Below are 17,262 nucleotides of genomic sequence, written 5' to 3' on the forward strand. Positions count from 1 at the left end.
CCAACTTCTAACGGTCTCCTCCTCATCCTCAAGGTGCTGGGTTCGGTTTCGACCCACTGCTACTCCTTCAGAGGCCCCTGTAAGAGACCACCTTTTTACTTATGATTTGGCTTCATCCTGTCTCCCTGGGGTGATTTCGTCCATGACCGCATCCACTTGGGGGTGGTCTGTCTCCCGACAGCAGACTCTCAGCTGATGAACCAGGCACCTGGCTGTGTTCACTCGGTTATCCCCAGGGCCTGGCACTTGGCTCTTCCAGAGTAGGTGCTCAGTAAATACAGGAAGAAAGGGGCAGAGGAAGGGCGGAGGGAAGGAGGCGGGGAGGAGGAGGAAAGGAGCAAGGCTTGAGGACAGAGGTCTGTGGCCTGCGGCCCTGGAGGGTGGGGGCGCGCCCCAGGACCTCCGCCGGCCCGGTTGCTGAGCGTCTGGCGCTCGCCCGGACGGGCGCGGGGCTGGCCGGCAGGTGGCGGTGCGCCCTCGGCTGCGCGGTGGCGGCGGCGGAGCGCCGAGTCCCCTCCTCCCGCCGGCGCCCTCCCCTCGCCGGCTCCTTTCTCTGCGCTCTCGCTCGCGCTCCCCAGCGCCCTCCGCTCTCCCGGCCGCGGTTTCTCTCGCCCGCGCCGCCCCGCCGCCGGCCCCGCCGCCGCCCCTCGGCGACCATGGCGCTCCGGGGATCCCCGCGCGCCCCGAAGGGCCCCGGCCCCACCGCCCGAGCCCCGAGCCCAGGGGCGCCGCCGCCGCCGCCGCCGCCGCGCTCGCGGCCGCTCCTGCTGCTGCTGCTGTTGCTGGCCGCTTGCGGGGCGGCGGGGCGCTCCCCGGAGCCCGGGCGCCTGGGTCCCCGCGCCCGGCTGACCCGGGCGCCGCCGAACCCGCCTGCGGGGCGCGCGCTGCCCGGCGGTGGCGAGGATCGGCAGGCGCGCGACGAGGAGCCCGGTACCCCGGGTCCCGGTCAGGCTCCGGGTCCCGGCGAGGACGGCGCCCCCGCCGCGGGCCAGGGGCGCTGGGCGCGGGCAGCGCCGATGGCCGGAGCGGCTTCGCGGGCGCAAGTCTCGCTCATCAGCACGTCGTTCGTGCTCAAGGGGGACGCGACGCACAATCAGGCGATGGTGCACTGGACGGGCGAGAACAGCAGTGTAAGTGACCTCCGCGCGCCCCCCGCGAGCCCTGACCCGGACACCTCGGAGCCTCCACTTCTGGACGGCCCCGCAGTCACCCCGCTATTCTCGGAGACCTGGGGACGGGAGTTACCCTGGCGGCGCCCCTGCTGGCCCGGGGCCACTTGGGAAGAGGTCTCCAGATACGTGAGCACCCTGCCTTACCTCGGGGACATTTCCACTGATTTCCAGGACCCTGAGCCGTCTCGGGGGCACCCCCACTGGCCTCCGGACCGCAGGTTGGGGGTGTCTCTGGAGGTTTCGGGACCCCGGCCACCTTGGGGCGCCCCCAGGCCTTTTAAGATCACTCCCAACTCGGTGTTGCACCTCTATCGCCTTCATCCTCTGCCGGGTCCGCCCAGCGCTGCTTTGGGATTCTCTCTCCACCCTGGTCTACCCGGTACCCGCTCTTGGCACCTCCACGGGCTCCAGGACCTCCGCGGTCAGCCCGGCGTCCGGTTCTGGGGCAGCCCCTCTCCCGGTCCGGAGGACCCGCCGCCGGACGCACCTGGATGTGCGGGGATCTGCTAACCCGGGGAGTTGGGCTCCGCGCCGCGCTTCGGGCCAGCTTCCTGCACTCCCCGCCCTCCCCCACCTTCGCCGCTACTTTGGCCTCGTTCCAGCTGGAAGTTGGACACCCTTGCCCAGCAAAGACACTTCTGTTAGGGTCCTCTGGCGCCTCCTTCCACCAGCCCTGCGGGTCCTACCCGCTCCTCCTTTGGGTGGTGTGTCAGGGGTATGGGGCTAACCCTCACCTTCTTCCCCTGGGTGGGGTTGGGGCCGGGGAAGCACAGCCAGCAGCTGTGTGTGTGGGAGTGGCTGGTTGTGGGGAGAGGAGATGGGAACCCCTCCTCACTCCCTTGCATCCATGTCCGCTCATTGTCCAGGGGCTGCCCCCAACCCTTCTCCTTGACCACTGCTCCCCAAACTTCTGGAGAGACGGCATAGGGCCAGGCCCTGCGTCCATCAGTCCATCAGGAGTGGAGGGGTGGGGGTCCAGGCGCTCCTCGAGGCAGGGCAGGAGTGTAGCCTGGGCTGGGTGGTACTGTTACTCAGCTCCTCTGTCTAGCCCTGCGTGCTGGGTGCCCTGGGGTGGAGGAGGGATGGGGTGGGGGAGTGAGCCTACTGGTGCAGGGGCAGCGCTGGATGAGCCTGCTTGGTCCAGAGCTCAGTGCCCTGCTAGCCAGTCGTATCTGACCCTTTGCGATCACGTGGACTGTAGCCCACCAGGCTCCTCCGTCCATGGGATTCTCCAGGCAAGAATGCTTGAGTAGGTTGCCATTTCCTCCTCCAGGGGATCTTCCTGGCCTAGGGATCAAACCTGAATCTCCTGCATTGCAGACGGTTTCATTACCATCTGAGCCACCAGGGAAGTGCCTGGAGGTCCAAACCCGCACCGTCTGGAGAGAGGGGTCAGACCCCAGATGTGCAGCTGGGCCCTGCCCTTCCCTCATTCCCGTTTCACTACTAAACCTTGTCCTGTGTACCCTAAGCTGTACCTTTGGGACTGCAGGGTAAAACCTGGACACCAGTAACTCAAGGGAACAAATAAATATTGACTGTTAAGTCAATCCTGTGGAGCCAGAACATTCAAACCAAGCCTCCCTCCTCCCCGCCACCCCTGCCCCAGGTTCATCCAGCAGCTAATTCATTTTAGCTTCGTGGGGAGTGGCCAGTGGGGGTGAAAGAAGTTAGGGAGAGACACAGAGTGTTGGAGACCAGCCTCCCAGATGGGACCAGCACCTTCAGGACTCACTGAGAGCTAGCCTGCCAACCCCCGTTGAGTGCAGGGTTTCCTTGGAGAGACGAGGGGGCAGGGCCTGGCAGAGGAGCCCACCTGGCTTTGCTCCTTGGGGACAGTGGCTGAGTTGAGTGGGTCCCTTATTACTATTTCCTGGCTGCTGGCAGGTGAATGCCTGCAAGGGGGAGGTTGGGTGTGGGAAGTGGGAGGGGGTGCTGGTTTCTCTTTAGTGGGTCGCAGGAAGTCCAAATCTGGAGAGGAGCTTTGAGAGATGCCTTGCTCCCCTGGAGCTAGGAAAGCGGGGGCGGGCAGGGGTGACTGTGCGGAGCCCGGCGTGGCCTGGCACTTAGCAAGACACTCAGGAGGCGGAAGCCCAAGTACTCACGGCTGTTAGCATCTGTGGGTGAGAAGGTGGGCAGAGCAGCCTGGAGACGCTGACCAGGCCTTTGGCTCAAGCACCTCCCACTCCGCTTGTCAACACCGCCTACTCCCCCCACCCCCGGCTCACCCATTCTCTGGAATGGGAGACTGGAGTCCTCTCTGGAAAAGCACATCATTCTTTGGCTTTGGCAGCAGGTGATGCCTGAGTTTCGCTTGCCTGGGGAAAACTCAAGAGGAGTGAAAGCTGTAACCAAGCGCTGAGGAAAGCCATCCCCCCCGCCCAGTCTCTGGTTTCTTAGTACTCCAGCGCATGCGTTACGTTATTTTCTCCGCACTCAGAAATGCGCTCCAAGCCCCTCTGGCAGCCACAGGGCCAAGGATTTTAGCCAGGATTCTGCACTTGGATCACCTCCGCTCCTCTGCTTGAAAGCCCCATCTTTGAAAGCGGCAACAGGAAAGAAACTGACTTGAGGCTGATTTGCTGAGCAGAGTCTTCAAAATTTCATTTCACTTCGTTTGCTCAGGTATCCGGCCCCAAGGAGCTAGGCCTGTCCAGGTGCTTCGCGTGAGCAGAGAAAGTGTTTGCTTCACTGTGTCCGGTGTTTTTCCAAGTTAATAGAAAAAGCATTTGCTGAGAGGGGTAGCTGCTCAAAACGGCATTTTAGAGCATCTGCAGAAAGGAATGGCGAATCACAGGATGTGAGCTGGCTCCAGGACAGGCCCCGTGGCTGTAGCGCTGAGAACATATGTGCTTTTTCCTTCCAAAGGCTTGGTTTCTTCCCGCTCCCATGGAGATGCAGAAGGGGACTTGCTTGGAAGTTCAGACACTGCCTTTCTGTCTGCCGTTTAGCCATAGAAATGAATTGTTAGGTGTGAAATGAATGTTTCATTGCAACCAACCGGTGTTACCTTTGATGCTTCCAGACGGGGTGGTGCACAGAGGCTCCAGGTTGTGAGTCTCGCTAGCTACCCTCAGAGGCAGAGGGGTGATTTAGAGGCAAATATGACAAGAATGAAGGCTTCCCAGGTGGCTGAGACAGTCAAGAATCCACCTGCAATGCAGGAGACCCGGGTTACATCCCTGGGTGGGCAAGATCTCCTGGGGAAGGTGAATGGCAACCTACTCCAGTATTCTTGCCTGGAGAATTCCATGGGCAGAGGCGAGAGCCTGGAGAACTAAAACCCATGGGGTTGCAAAGAGTCGGACACGACTGAGCAACTAACACACACACACACAGGACAATGCGACAGGATGCAGGTCTCTTGTTCCAGGCTCAGGGTTTGATGCTACCCCAGTGGGATGGCGCTGTGCCCTGTCCCAATTTTCCCGCTTCTGGGAAATCCCACAGTTATATATTGAAGTGCAGCTCATCTGCATGCCTTTCTTTAGGGCAGTGGAACTGTAGCTTGGATACGTTAATGGACTGGAATGTGAGCTTCCTGCAGCCAGGCCGTTTGTTTGGCTTTGTTACTGCTGGGCCACGGATTGGCCTACCCTGCCCGCTCCCTTTTCTGCCTCTGCTCTGTGTCCTGTTTGCAGGGTTGGGTTGGAGACGTCTAGGGGAGCAGAGATAATTCAGCCCTGACTATCCCTGCTCTCTACCGGGGGATCTTCGGGAACCTAACATTTGTGCATGTTTTATACCCAGAGACACAGAGCTCCAAATCAGAGCGTGGAGCTTCTGAAGGTGTGAAATGGGTCACACCTGGCACACCTGTCAGAGGTCAGGTTCCTTCAGGGCAGTTGTGTCAGCCTCCCAGGGCCGCCACAACAGAGAGCCAGACCGGATGGCTCAAAAAGCAGGGCTTTGCCCAGGGTTTTGGAGGCTGGTCATCCAAGGGCTTCCCTTGTGGCTCAGCTGGTAAAGAACCTGCAATGCGGGAGACCTGGGTTCAATCCCTGGGTTGGGAAAATCCACCGGAGAAGGGAATGGCTACCCACTCCAGTATACTGGCCTGGAGAAATCCTTGGACTGTATAGTCCATGGGGTTGCAAAGAGTTGGACAAGACTGAGCAACTTTCACTTTCACTTTCATCTGAGATCAAGGGGGCAGCAGGGTTGGTAGCTCCCAAGGCCTCTCCCTCTGGCTTGTCAATGGCCGTCTTTGTGTTGTTGTTCAGTCGCTCAGTCGTGTCCGACTCTTTGCGACCCCATGGACTGCAGCACGCCAGGCTTCCCTGTCCATCACCAACTCCCGGAGCTTGCTCAAACTCATGTCCATTGAGTCGGTGATGCCATCCAACTGTCTCATCCTCTATTGTCCCCTTCTCCTCCCGCCTTCAATCTTTCCCCGCATCAGAGTCTTTTCCAATGGCTCTTCGCATCAGGTGGCCAAAGTATTGGAGCTTCAGCTTCAGTCCTTCCAGTGTTGATTTCCTTTAGGACTGGCCATCTTTGTGTCTGCGTCCTAATGTCTTCCTATAAGGACACCAGTCATATGGAATCAGGGCCCACTCCGGTGGCCTCATTTTAAGTTGTGCTAGTCACCCAGTTGTGTCTGACTCTTTGTGACCCCACAGACTGTAGCCCATCAGGCTCCTCTGTCCATGGGATTCTCCAGGCAAGAGTACTGGAGTGGGTTGCCATTCCCTTCTTCAGGGGATCTTCCTGAACCAGGAATTGAACCTGGGTCTCCTGCGTTGCAGGTAGATTCTTTACCATCTGAGCCACTAAGGAAGCCCCATTTTACCTTAATCCCCTCTTTAAAGACCTTATCTCCAAATATAGTCACATCCTGAGGTCCTGGTGGTTAGGAGTTAAACATATGATTTGTGAGGGGGGGCACACTTTAATTCATAACAGCTGGAAAGGGGCTTCATTTACTTTTGTGTCCCTTGAGCTTCACGCAGCGGGGCTCAGAGTAGTCCTGTGGGGAAAGAAGGGATGGACATGCACAGTTAAGATACGGGGGCTGAGCACCATCTTCCCCAGTGGGGAAATCAGGGAAGACTGCCTGAAGAGTCGCTATCAGGGTGAACTTATAGGTTGAGTGGTGGGGCGCACATGGGGGACAGAGAGGGGCATCCTGGGGGAGGGGCTACTTGAGCAAGATCTGGGGGGAGGGGATGTGAAGGCGTGCTATGCACCCTCTAAGGAGACAGTGAGTGCATTGTGCATGAAGAGAAACCAGAGGAAAGAAGTTTGAAAACAAAAAACTGGTTGAAGTCAGCTCTGAATGGGCCCCAAACATGAGGCCCCGGGCCCACTGTGGTAGCGTGGGTTATGGGTGCTTGCCTGGGTTCGCACCGGCCCTGCCCCTTTCTGGCTCTGCGGTTTGGGTTGGATGGACTGAGCTCCCGAGGCCTCGGTGTCTTAGATCTGGGGGAAGTGATGGCTCGAACATCTGTCTGCAGTGCCTGATCATCTGTGTAAAGTGCTCCGACAGGGCGCGGCCTGAAGCAGGGGCTCGGGAAGTGGCCGCGGGGGCTGGGCTGAGTTTCAGCCACCACCCTGGAGGCAGTGTGCAGGGTGGGCTCAGGGAGGAGGCTGCTATGGTGCTGAGACCTGGCCCAGGCCCTGGAGGGGACAGAGGGAGGGGAGAGTGGATCTCAGAGCAGGCTCCGATGAGGATGGACAGGGCGTGGCTGCCCGCCTCAGCTCCCGCTTCCCTATCCCCACTGCAGGCTTCTGTCTTTCCTGGAGCGGCACTGGCCTCCTGGCTCATGGCCAGCCTTCAACGTCCAGAGGACCATAAGGGCCTTCATGGAAAGCCCTTCAGGTTCTTGAATGAATCCGGTGACAAAGCTGATTTGTAGCCTGGCGTCTGATGGCGGGGTCTTTGTGGTGACAGCTGTGCTCCACTCCTATGGGCGGGCTTTGTGGCTCCAGGGCCTTCCATTTAAGTCTACAGAAACTTCCGTGAGATATTTTGGAATTCCAGGCCACCAGAGTGCCGGCCTGCAGCATTGTGGGGTGGGGACCGGACTGGAGAGAGAGGTTTAGTTCACGGTGGCTGAGCTGTGGCTGGTCTCTGCTTGGCCGGTGGGCATCTTCCCAGATGCAGGGCTGCTTCTCTGTCTCGCAGCCTTCACCAAGGGCAGCCAGCGGCCACCTAGACACAGACAGAAGCAGACAGAGGTCGAGGGATGCGGTGACCAGCACTGAGCGGCCGTCACATTTGCTGTCAGGAAGCCAGCTGTGCCAGCCTGGGCCTGGCGGCTGGACCACAGATGATGCGAGTGAGGGCAGCCGGCGCTGTGAGGCAGGCGGTGGTCGGTGGGCTCATGCGCTGGGCGGGCTGGGTCTGGGAGAGTCTTGGCAGGCAAGCTGGCGGTGTTGCAGTCGGGGGTGGGGGGTGCCTGTCTTGGGCGCAGGACCACCTGGGGTCTTTGGCATTCTTCTGTGCCTGGAGAACTCATTCGAAGTTTGAGAGTCCCAGGTGAGAAGAGACCTCGCGTTAGCCTTCAGAGCAGCTGCTTTCTAAGAGGGTCTGTTAGGACTCAGAGAATGAACTTATGGTTGCGGGTGGGGGGCGGATGGCATGGGGAGGGTGGAGGGAGGAGATAGCGAGGGAGTTGGGGATCGACGTGTTTGCATGGCTCTATTAAAGGTGGGTAACCAACAGGGGCCTACTGTGCAGCACAGGGAGCTCTGCTCAATGTGATGTGGCCGCCTGAACGGGAGGGCAGTTTGGGGGAGAATGGATACATGTGTGTATGAGACTGAGTCATTCTTCTGTGCCTTTGCAACTGTCACAGCATGTGAATCGACTAGATTCAATATAAAATAAAAAGTTAAAAAGAAGAGGCTCTGTTAGGTGCTGGGGTGCAGTGGTGAGCAAAACCAATCACAACTCCTGTCCTGGTGGGTCACTTGGACTGGACAGGAATTTATTGCAGAATTCTGGTGCCCTAAGGATCTGTGCTGGGGAGGTCACCGAGGACTTCCTGGAGGAGGTGATGCTCGAGCAGCTCTGAAGGGTGGGGAGAGTCACCGTCACCGGGCCTAGGAGGAGGTTGGGAGGGTGAGAGGGTGCAGGCCGATGGTGAGGTACGGAGTTCTGGAAAAGTCTGGTGCACCAGGCAGAGAAAGAACAGGTCTGTCAATCAGGAAGCTTGGCTCAAAGGCACAAAAACAGCTCTGTTAATAAGGTTCCTGGACACATTGCACAAATCTACTTTTACTTTAATGAAGTGGCTATTTAATTTGTAGTTGCATGAGGGTTCCTGAGAGTGTTTTAAGGAGATCATAAATTAGCTTCTTTCTTCTGCACGCCCCTTCAGATTAGAAGGCAGTCCAGCGCTTGGTAGGCCTCCTTTAGAGTTACAGTTGTTTTAACATTTGGTTTTAGCATAATTGGTCAGAGGTAAGCTCAGCCCCCCGAGGATGACACCGGGGAGTGTGGGGCTGGAGCCGTGAGATCATGCGCTGGCAACACGCCAGGCACCCCCACGTGATCCCCCAGTTTAGGACGACCCGGAGTGGGAGCTTGTAAACTGCCTTCTGTTTGGAGCGGGGGGAGCTTCCCCATTTTTCTTTTTTCAGCATCCAAAGAGTGAGTTATTTACAGATGCTTCCCAGTGGCCTGTTTCGCCCTCGCCCTACTAATTCCTGAGTTGGCACGGGTGCTTTATGGAGTGCGGGGCAATGCTGGTAAGCCTTGAAGCCAGCCGCTTCTGCAGCCCTGTTCCTGGCCAGCCTGTGCCCAGGTTTGGAAGCTCAGGGAGCAGGGGGAGCCCTGCCTGTTGTCGTGGTCACGGTGAGGTCTCCGTCCCCGGGGTCTGGAAGGTGAAGCCCATGTTGGGGGTTCTATCCCCAGCCTGCTCTTGCTGTGGGAATCCTTGGAAAGCCTCATCCTCGGTGTGAGCGTGGATGCGGGGGACAGAAGCGCCGTGAAAACACGCACCCATGGGTCTTCCAGGAGTGCCCAGTGGATGGCGGGCAGGCGAATGCCCTGCACCGCCTCACATGGGCTCCCGCGGTGCGACCACCCCTAACCCGCACTCTGTGGGTTGTAAAACACAGACCTGTTCAGCCTGTTCCCAGCCCCCTGGGAGCTGGCGATGACGGATGGACAGCCCTCGGAGGGTAGCAGGAAAACCCTTCCTGCTGCAGCTCCGGGATTCCAGGACACACAGCATTGTATCATCTGTATCCCAATTAAGCTCTGTTTGTTGTTTTAAACATTTAATGGGAATCCTGGAATGGGAGCTGTCACTGCAGAACCGGAAAAAAATAAAAGAGAGAGAGAATGAAAACTCCACTGTTCTTTTGAGGTGGAAAAGGTGCTTCTTAATTTTGCATCTCTGCAGCAGTCAGTTACTGCATTCGTCCAGAAAATTATGATCATTTAATTAATTTCTTTTCACACCAGCGCGAAGATCTTAAAATAACAGCACCCTCCTCTCTTCATGATTTTCTTGCAAAAGCCGATCATTCCCTTCAATGCCGAGCTCGCGTTGACTCCAACAGGCACATCTCTTGCACGACGCCATGTCCTGATGCTCGGAGATAAATTAAGTTCAAATTAAAGGGAGAAAAGAGCCAGGCTGCATGTGGCTGCTTCTATTCCAATGACTTTTAATTCAGAAAGGGTTCTTTATGAGTGTCTGTGCCGTGTGTATTTCTGAGGCGCGAGAGATACCATCTCCCGGGCCTTAGCGGGAGAGGCGGCATGTAGGATGGCCTCCATACTTCTGCTTCAGAGGCAATTCTATCTTAGAATAACAATTTCTCGTCATTTACATATTGCTTCTGATTAGTAATCATGAAGTTAATAATCACAGCCCCCTTTTATGTGCCCGTGGCTGTGCCAAGCGCATCACAAGCATCATCTCATTTACTTCTGCAAACAGTCCTAAGACATGGATACAACTGTTGCACTCATTTTACAAAGGAAAGTGAGGTTCGCAGCATCCCGGGGACTTGCCCAAAGTCACAGAGCTGATACAGGCCCGAGATGTGATGCCACTCTTCACTCTTGAGCCTGAGCGCTCCTTTTTAGGGCAAAAAATTTTTTTACGCTTTTTTCTTCTTTATTGTTTCTCAGCGGTGGTTCAGTTCAGTTCACTCGCTTAGTCGTGTCTGACTCTTTGCAACTCCATGGACTGCAGCACGCCAGGCCTCCCTATCCCTCACCAACTCCCAGAGTTTACTCAAACTCATGTCCATCGAGTCTGTGATGCCATCCAACCATCTCATCCTCTGTCGTTTCCTTCTCCTCCTGCCTTCAATCTTTCCCAGCATCAGGGTCTTTCCATTGAGTCAGCTCTTCACAATCAGGTGGCCAGAGTATTGGAGCTTCAACTTCAGAATCAGTCCTTCCAATGAATATTCAAGACTGATTTCCTTTAGGATGGGCTGGTTGGATCTCCTTGTAGTCCAAGGGACTCTTCAAGAGTCTTCTTCAACAGCAGAGTTCAAAAGCATCAATTCTTCAGTGCTCAGCTTTCTTTATGGTACAACTCTCACATCCGTACATGACTATTGGAAAAACCATAGTTTTGACTAGATGGATCTTTGTTGGCAGTGGTGGTAAATTACAGATAACTTAGAATTTACCCTCCGAACCATTTTTAAGTGGACATTCAGTGGCATGAAGTCCATTCACATGGTTGTGAACCCATCACCACCGTCATCTCCAGAACTTTGTCATCTTCCCAAACTGAACCTCCGTCCCCAAGAAACATGAACCCCCATCCGTTCCCACCTCCCGCTTTCTCTGGAAACCAGCATTCTGCTTCCGTCTGTGACTCTATTTCTTCTAAGGACCTTGTATAAGCGGAGGCATGCATTGTTTATCCTTTTTGTATCTGGCCTATTTCACTTGGTGTGCTGTCCTGAAGGGTCACCCATGCTGTAGCATGCGTTAGAGTGTCCTCCTTTTTCGAGGCTGAATCATAGTCCACCGCATGGACGGACCACACTTGCTTACCTGTTCATCCATCCATGGACACTGGGCTGCCCCCACCTCTGGGCTATCGTGAACAATGCTGCTATGGACACGGGGGTATAAACGGCTACTGAAACTCCCGTTTTCACCACTTCTGGGAATGTATCTAGAGGTGGGATTGCGGGGTCACATGGTAATTCTGTGTTAGTTTTTGGGTTGGGCCTGTGGCCTGACACAGCAGACGTCACTCCTGTGTCTGCCTTGAGCTTTGCCCACCTGTCAGCTGCAAGGCTGCAATCCCTAAAGAAACCCGCATGGCCCTGTGGTTTTGGAGAGGGAACTGTCACAGTGCTCAGGGCCACCCCACACCTGGGAATCACACGGCGGGGAGACGTGCAGTGCTGCTGTTTCTGCTTTCCTCCGATAACCCCCATTCTGCCCTTTGAGACCCGAGGGGAGGGGGCTGTTACCTGGAGCCCAGGAGATCCAGATCTGTCTCCTGGGAAAGTCAGGAGTAGGCTGACTGGCCAGGGGCGGGGGTGGGAGGTGGGTGGTCCAGAGGGGCGTGGCCTGGAGCTGCTGCCTCCCTAAGGTTCAGATCAGATCAGATTGTGTCCGACTCTTTGCGACCCCATGAATCGCAGCACGCCAGGCCTCCCTGTCCATCACCAACTCCCGGAGTTCACTGAGACTCACGTCCATCGAGTCAGTGATGCCATCCAGCCATCTCATCCTCTGTCATCCCCTCCTCCTCCTGCCCCCAATCCCTCCCAGCATCAGTCTTTTCCAATGAGTCAACTCTTCCGCATGAGGTGGCCAAAGTCCTGGAGTTAGGTTAACCTTTTGTATTTCAAGTTCAAGTGAGCCTCACTTCCTCCCTTTCCCCCTTAGGCCCTTTCCCCTATCGACTACCTCATTGACTAGCTAAATAATTCAATTTTCACTCTGTAAAAATAAAACACTCAATAAAAAAACTTATGTTCTTCTCAATTTATTCCCATCGGTACTACTTAACCCCATCCAACTTGATGTTCTGATTTATCACTTGACTGTAGAGGGGTTTTAGGGTTTTTATTCATCCCTGAAGCCGTTCTTCATCTGTGATTGGAGGTAGCTGCTGGGCTGACCAAGGGTGCACACGCAGGGGCTTCCCAGCTCTGAGGACCACCCCTTCATCCTGGCACATGGGTCCTCAGCTCTTGGTGTGTCACAGCCTCCCCCATGGAACTTTCTCAGAATGTGGGTTTTATAACCAGCACAACAATAAAATAGAGAGGACTGAAAGGAAATAAGTTCTATGGTCACAAAGTCACCAACGTATTAAAACTAACTTCCTTTAGTCACACATCGACGAGAGTTAGCAGCAAGTGTGATAACTCCTACAGCTTTGATGTTGTGATGAGCGTTAATGATACTTCGTGGTCAGCGGCACCTGCCTCCACGCCCTGGGAAGCACCTGTGGTTGGTGACAAAGTCCCAGGTGCCAGTGACACCCTCGTGACTTGTTGCCTGCTTCATGCAGGGAGAAGTGCCCAGCCGCAGCTGGAGTCGATGAACATAAAGAGGTCACTGCCGGGACTTCCCTGGCAGGTCCAGTGGCTAAAACTCCTCACGACCAGGGCAGGGGGCCTGGGTTCAATTCCTGGTCGGGGAACTAGATCCCCCATGCCGCAACTAAGACCTGCTTCAGCCAATCAAATAAATAAATACTGAAAATAATATTAAGAGGTCATTATTTTTCCATCCCAGTTCATGAGTCCCTGGATCCTGTGATCCTGGAACTGGCGGTGGGGGAAATCACAGGTGAATCACAGGTGAGTAGAAGTGTAGTAAATGCCAGGTATGGGCTTCCCTTGTAGCTCAGTCGGTAAAGAATCTGCCTGCAGTGCAGGAGACCCGGGTTCGATCTCTGGGTTGGGAAGATTCCCTGGGAGAAGGAAATGGCAACCCACTCCAGTATCCTTGCCTGGAAAATCTAATGGAGAGAGGAGCCTGGTGGGCTGCAGTCCATGGTGTCGCAAAGAGTCGGACACGACTGAGCGACTAACACTTACTTAGGGCGTGGCTGGTGGGAAAGAGAAAGGACAGACGGACCCCATGGAAATTATTCTGCCCCCTACCTCTGACCCCAGCTCCTGGTCCTAATGTCCTGTGTCCCCCAGGCCCCAGCCCTTTCCTTGGTCCTCACCAGCCCCCCAGGGTGTGGACTCCAGGAGGGCAGGGCTTCGGTTTGTCTGTTTTCTGCTGTCCCCCAGCGCCTGGTGCTTAGCAGATGCTCAGTAAATGTTTGGCACCTTGAGGAGGCTAGGAGGAGCTCACTGGTCCCCGGCCCGGCTCCTCCCCTGCTGAGTGTCTGGGCATGACCGCACGGCTGGTGGGTGATGGACCCGGCCTCCCTGTCCAGCTGCCTGCCCCTCACGAGACCTCTGAAGCTCTGCAAGGCCTTAGTTGATCTCCGCCTGTGTGCAGCGAGGGTCCTGAGCCTTCCCGGTGGAGATGAGCTCTTTTGAGGGGGCAGATGGAGAGACCGGAGGAGGCAGAAGGAGAGGATCCAGAACCTTCGACTGGCAGCAGTGGCCACGCAGCCAGGTCATGGCGCCTCTGCCCTCTGGCTGGGGTGGGTCAGCTGAGAGCCAGGGCACTCAGCAAGGAGACAGCGGCAGTCCCCCAGTTCAGTTGGGGCTTTTAAATGGCTTCTCTGGGTCTGAGTGTCGTACATTCACGTAGAACAGAACCCAGCACCCTGGAGATGGTTGGCTCAGCTTTTCAACAAAAATAAATGACTTAAGGGGACAGACTTTAAACAAGGAGGAGTTTCCTGGAGGGGCGGCATGCAGGATTTGGAAGGTCGACCCGATGGGTATCTTTCAACATGTGTTTTCGCGGGGTCACTTGTTCATTCGTCCATCGTGGGCTAAATGTTTCCTCCAGGCCAAGCTCACAAGTGGAAACATCACTTTGCCAACAAAGGTCCATCTAGTCAAGGCTATGATTTTTCCAGTCGTCATGGATGGATGTGAGAGTTGTACTATAAAGAAAGCTGAGCACCAAAGAATTGATGCTTTTGAACTGTGGTGTTGGAGAAGACTCTTGAGAGTCCCTTGGAGTGCAAGGAGATCCAACCACTCCATCCTAAAGGAGATCAGTCCTGGATGTTCATTGGAAGGACTGATGCTGAAGCTGAAACTCCAATACTTTGGCCACTTGATGTGAAGAGCCGACTCATTTGAAAAGACCCTGATGCTGGGAAAGACTGAGGGCAGGAGGAGAAGGGGACAACAGAGGATGAGATGGCTGGATGGCGTCACTGACTCAATGGACATGAGTTTGAGTGAACTCCAGGAGTTGGTGATGGACAGGGAGGCCTGGCGTGCTGCAGCCCATGGGGAAGCAAAGAGTCAGACACGACTGAGTGACTGAACTGAACTGAAGCTCACAAGGATAACCAGGTTCTGATGTCAGCCCTGGGGAGGGAGAGAACCCCTGAAAATTTGCCTATGTCTTTTCTTCCAAGTTGCATCAGCAGGTCATTTTTTAAAAGGTTGAGAAGATGTGGCCTCTGGAGGCTGTGGCTATGTGCTCGCACCCTCCCCTTACACCAGCACCCCTGGGGGGTTGAGGCGGTGCTTGGAGCACACCCCAGCATCTGGCCAGGGCTGTGCTAATGTGCCGGCGTCCACAGGGAGTTTGATGTGGTCCCATTTTTGTCCCATTTCCTGAGGGGCTTGCTGAAACAAAGCAAAGTCCAGCAACGTCGGCTCCAAGAGCCCACTTTTAAAGGGAGTATTTCTCCTTGACATCTGGTTTCTGGTAAATTTCCTGATATGAATTATGGCCTGAAATGCTCACCTCCTAAGGTCCAATCAGACTTTCTTTTTATCTCACCAAACAGAGGCCCAGCAGCCACGGGGAAACCTGAAATCCGTGGCCTTCTGGGGAGGGGGGTCTAGTGGGAGGGGTGCTTTGGGACACGCTTTTCTAGCGTCCCTCCCGGCACTGCCGGCCCCAGGGAGGGGAGTTGGGCCTGTGGTCACCACTGCCCTCCTGACATGGAGGAGCCAGCCAGACGGGCCCTGGACGCTGGGGTGACCTCGCCTCACGCTGCCTGGCCAGCATCCCCACCTCGCCCTTCCGGGATGTGCAGGTCTGGCTGACTTTGCTGCTGGCCACCTTGACCTCTGACCTGGGAGAAGTGTGGGGGTGGGGGGACTGTCCACGCGGCACGTGAGGGCAGGAAGCGGACCGCCCTCTGTTCCCTGGGGCTCGTGAGAGTCCTGCTTTCAGGAGTGTTTCCAAGCGGCACTGCCCACTGGAGTGATGGGGAATTATCGCCGGGGGTGGGGGTGTCTGGGTGGGATGGGATGGGAGGTGGGGCTGTAGCCCAGGTGCCAGTCGCATGATGGGGTCCCAGCCCTGCCTGTCCTGAGGCACTGCATGCAGGGCCTGGGCCCCCCAGTAGTGAAGGATGAGAGACTGTGAGTCTGTCCCCTCTCCGCCTCGGTTGGGGCCCTGCCAGGCCCCAGGGCTGGGCTTACCTCTCTGCCTGTCTCAGGGTCCCCGGGGTCCTGGGAGAGGGCGGGGGGTATGACATCTCTAGTCCCTTAGATGAGCTGGTGGCCGAGCCCGGGTCTGGGTGTCCTCAGCATGGGAAGGGGCTCGCAGAGCCGCGTGTCTCCCCACCCTGGCTTGGAAGGGGCGGAGCCTGGAGGGTGGCCCCATTTGCCGCCTGGCTCCCCTCTTATCCTAGGAAGGGGGTCCGAGGACCCACCGCCACTTATGGACCTGCAACGTGAGAGGCCTTTTGGGGAAGGAGGAGGGGGTGGTGGGCAGCCAGCTGCCAGCACCTTGATGCCCACCGGGCTCTTCCCGAAGCTCCTGCTATCCTCAGAAGGTGCTGACATTTATAGCAGAGCTGAGTCGGGGCCACAGACTCACCGTACAAGACATCTCATGGGTCTGCCTTGCTTTCCTAAGTCAGTAGATTCTGACTTTCGGTCTTAACCCTCCTGAAGGGAACGCGGCTTCCCCCAGCACCTCCCCGTCTGGAGAAACCTGAGAGGGCTTCCCAGAGGTGGTGGCGGGGTGAAGGATGGTGGGGGGAGGGATGGAGGGCATCCAGGTGGTGGCAACAGCGCGGCTGTGGTGTGGTGAGTTTGGGAATTGAGGGTGGGCTGGGAGAAGGGAGAACCAGGAAGGAGAGTCCCCGGGAGGAGCCAGGAGGTGACACTGGACAGTCGCCGCCCTAACGTTTGTCACGGGGCCTTTTGAAGGGTGTGGATCGTCCGCCTGAAATCCCACCAAGTGCATGCATGCCCCCAGCTCGTTAAGAGGGAAGTGGGTGTGACGCTGGGCGGGTAGCTGAGAGTCTGTCCGCTAATCCTTAGTCCCTTTTATTCTTCTCCACCTGGAAGAAAGTGCAATGGCCATGTTCCATAGTAGTGCAGGTCTATGAAGAGCGGCATCTGGTGTCCGTCTGCCTAATTCTGTCAAGAACGTGCCCAGCCGGATGTGTGCGCAAATCTCTTCTGAGCCCTGCATCCCCGTGGTTGCCCTGGCAGGCTTCCTGTCCACCCCGCTACCCCCGCAAGCCCGTGTAGGGGGAGGAATTCATGCAGGGAGGAAGACAAGGGGCAGAGTGCAGGAGGCCCAGGATGAGGGCTGGCTCCCATCCCTCGGCGCCCGGGGTCTGCCTCTCCTCCCAGCCTCGAACAGACAGGGTTGGTCACACCCCGTGTCCCCACCTGGTGTGTCTGGGCCGACTGGTGAGATCTTCCTGGTTGGGCCGACGGTTACTGGAGGGTGGGGTTGTGTTCTCGCTTCCTGCTGTTCCCGTGGCTCCTGTAACTCTTTTGCAGAAGCGGGTGTGTTAAGCAAGATTCTTGGTCACAAGTCACAGAAACTCGACCCCAGCTCACCTGAGCGAAGAAAGGGACTCGTCAGCTCCTAGGTCCTAAACGTCGAGGGTGCTGGCTTCAGGCGTGGCTGGCTCCAGGGGCCCCAGGTGTGGCCTCTCAGCCTCTGTCCCCCAGCCTCTGTCTCTGGGTTCTGTGTCCTTGTGTGTTGGCCCCCTTCTCCGACAGCCCATCCGGTCACAGCTCCCTGAGCACCCGAGGCTGAAGAACGCTGCCTCCCACCAGTGCTTCCCAACAGAAGTCC

At 56.6% G+C, this 17,262-nt stretch overlaps 1 protein-coding gene across 2 annotated transcripts in view; it reads left to right on the forward strand.

Annotated features, from left to right (window-relative positions):
* The first annotated feature begins 588 nt into the window (after nucleotides 1-588).
* SORCS2 (sortilin related VPS10 domain containing receptor 2) overlaps nucleotides 589-17,262 on the forward strand; it is a 497,085-nt gene continuing 480,411 nt past the window's right edge. For both annotated transcript variants that reach the window (XM_070372757.1, XM_070372758.1), the window contains exon 1: nucleotides 589-1,130. In XM_070372757.1, coding sequence (XP_070228858.1) covers nucleotides 657-1,130 — 474 coding nt within the window. In that variant the 5' untranslated portion in view covers nucleotides 589-656. The remainder of the gene's footprint in view (nucleotides 1,131-17,262) is intronic.

The sequence above is a fragment of the Bos mutus genome, chromosome 6 (assembly GCF_027580195.1).
Source record: "Bos mutus isolate GX-2022 chromosome 6, NWIPB_WYAK_1.1, whole genome shotgun sequence".
Taxonomy (NCBI): Eukaryota; Metazoa; Chordata; class Mammalia; order Artiodactyla; family Bovidae; genus Bos; species Bos mutus.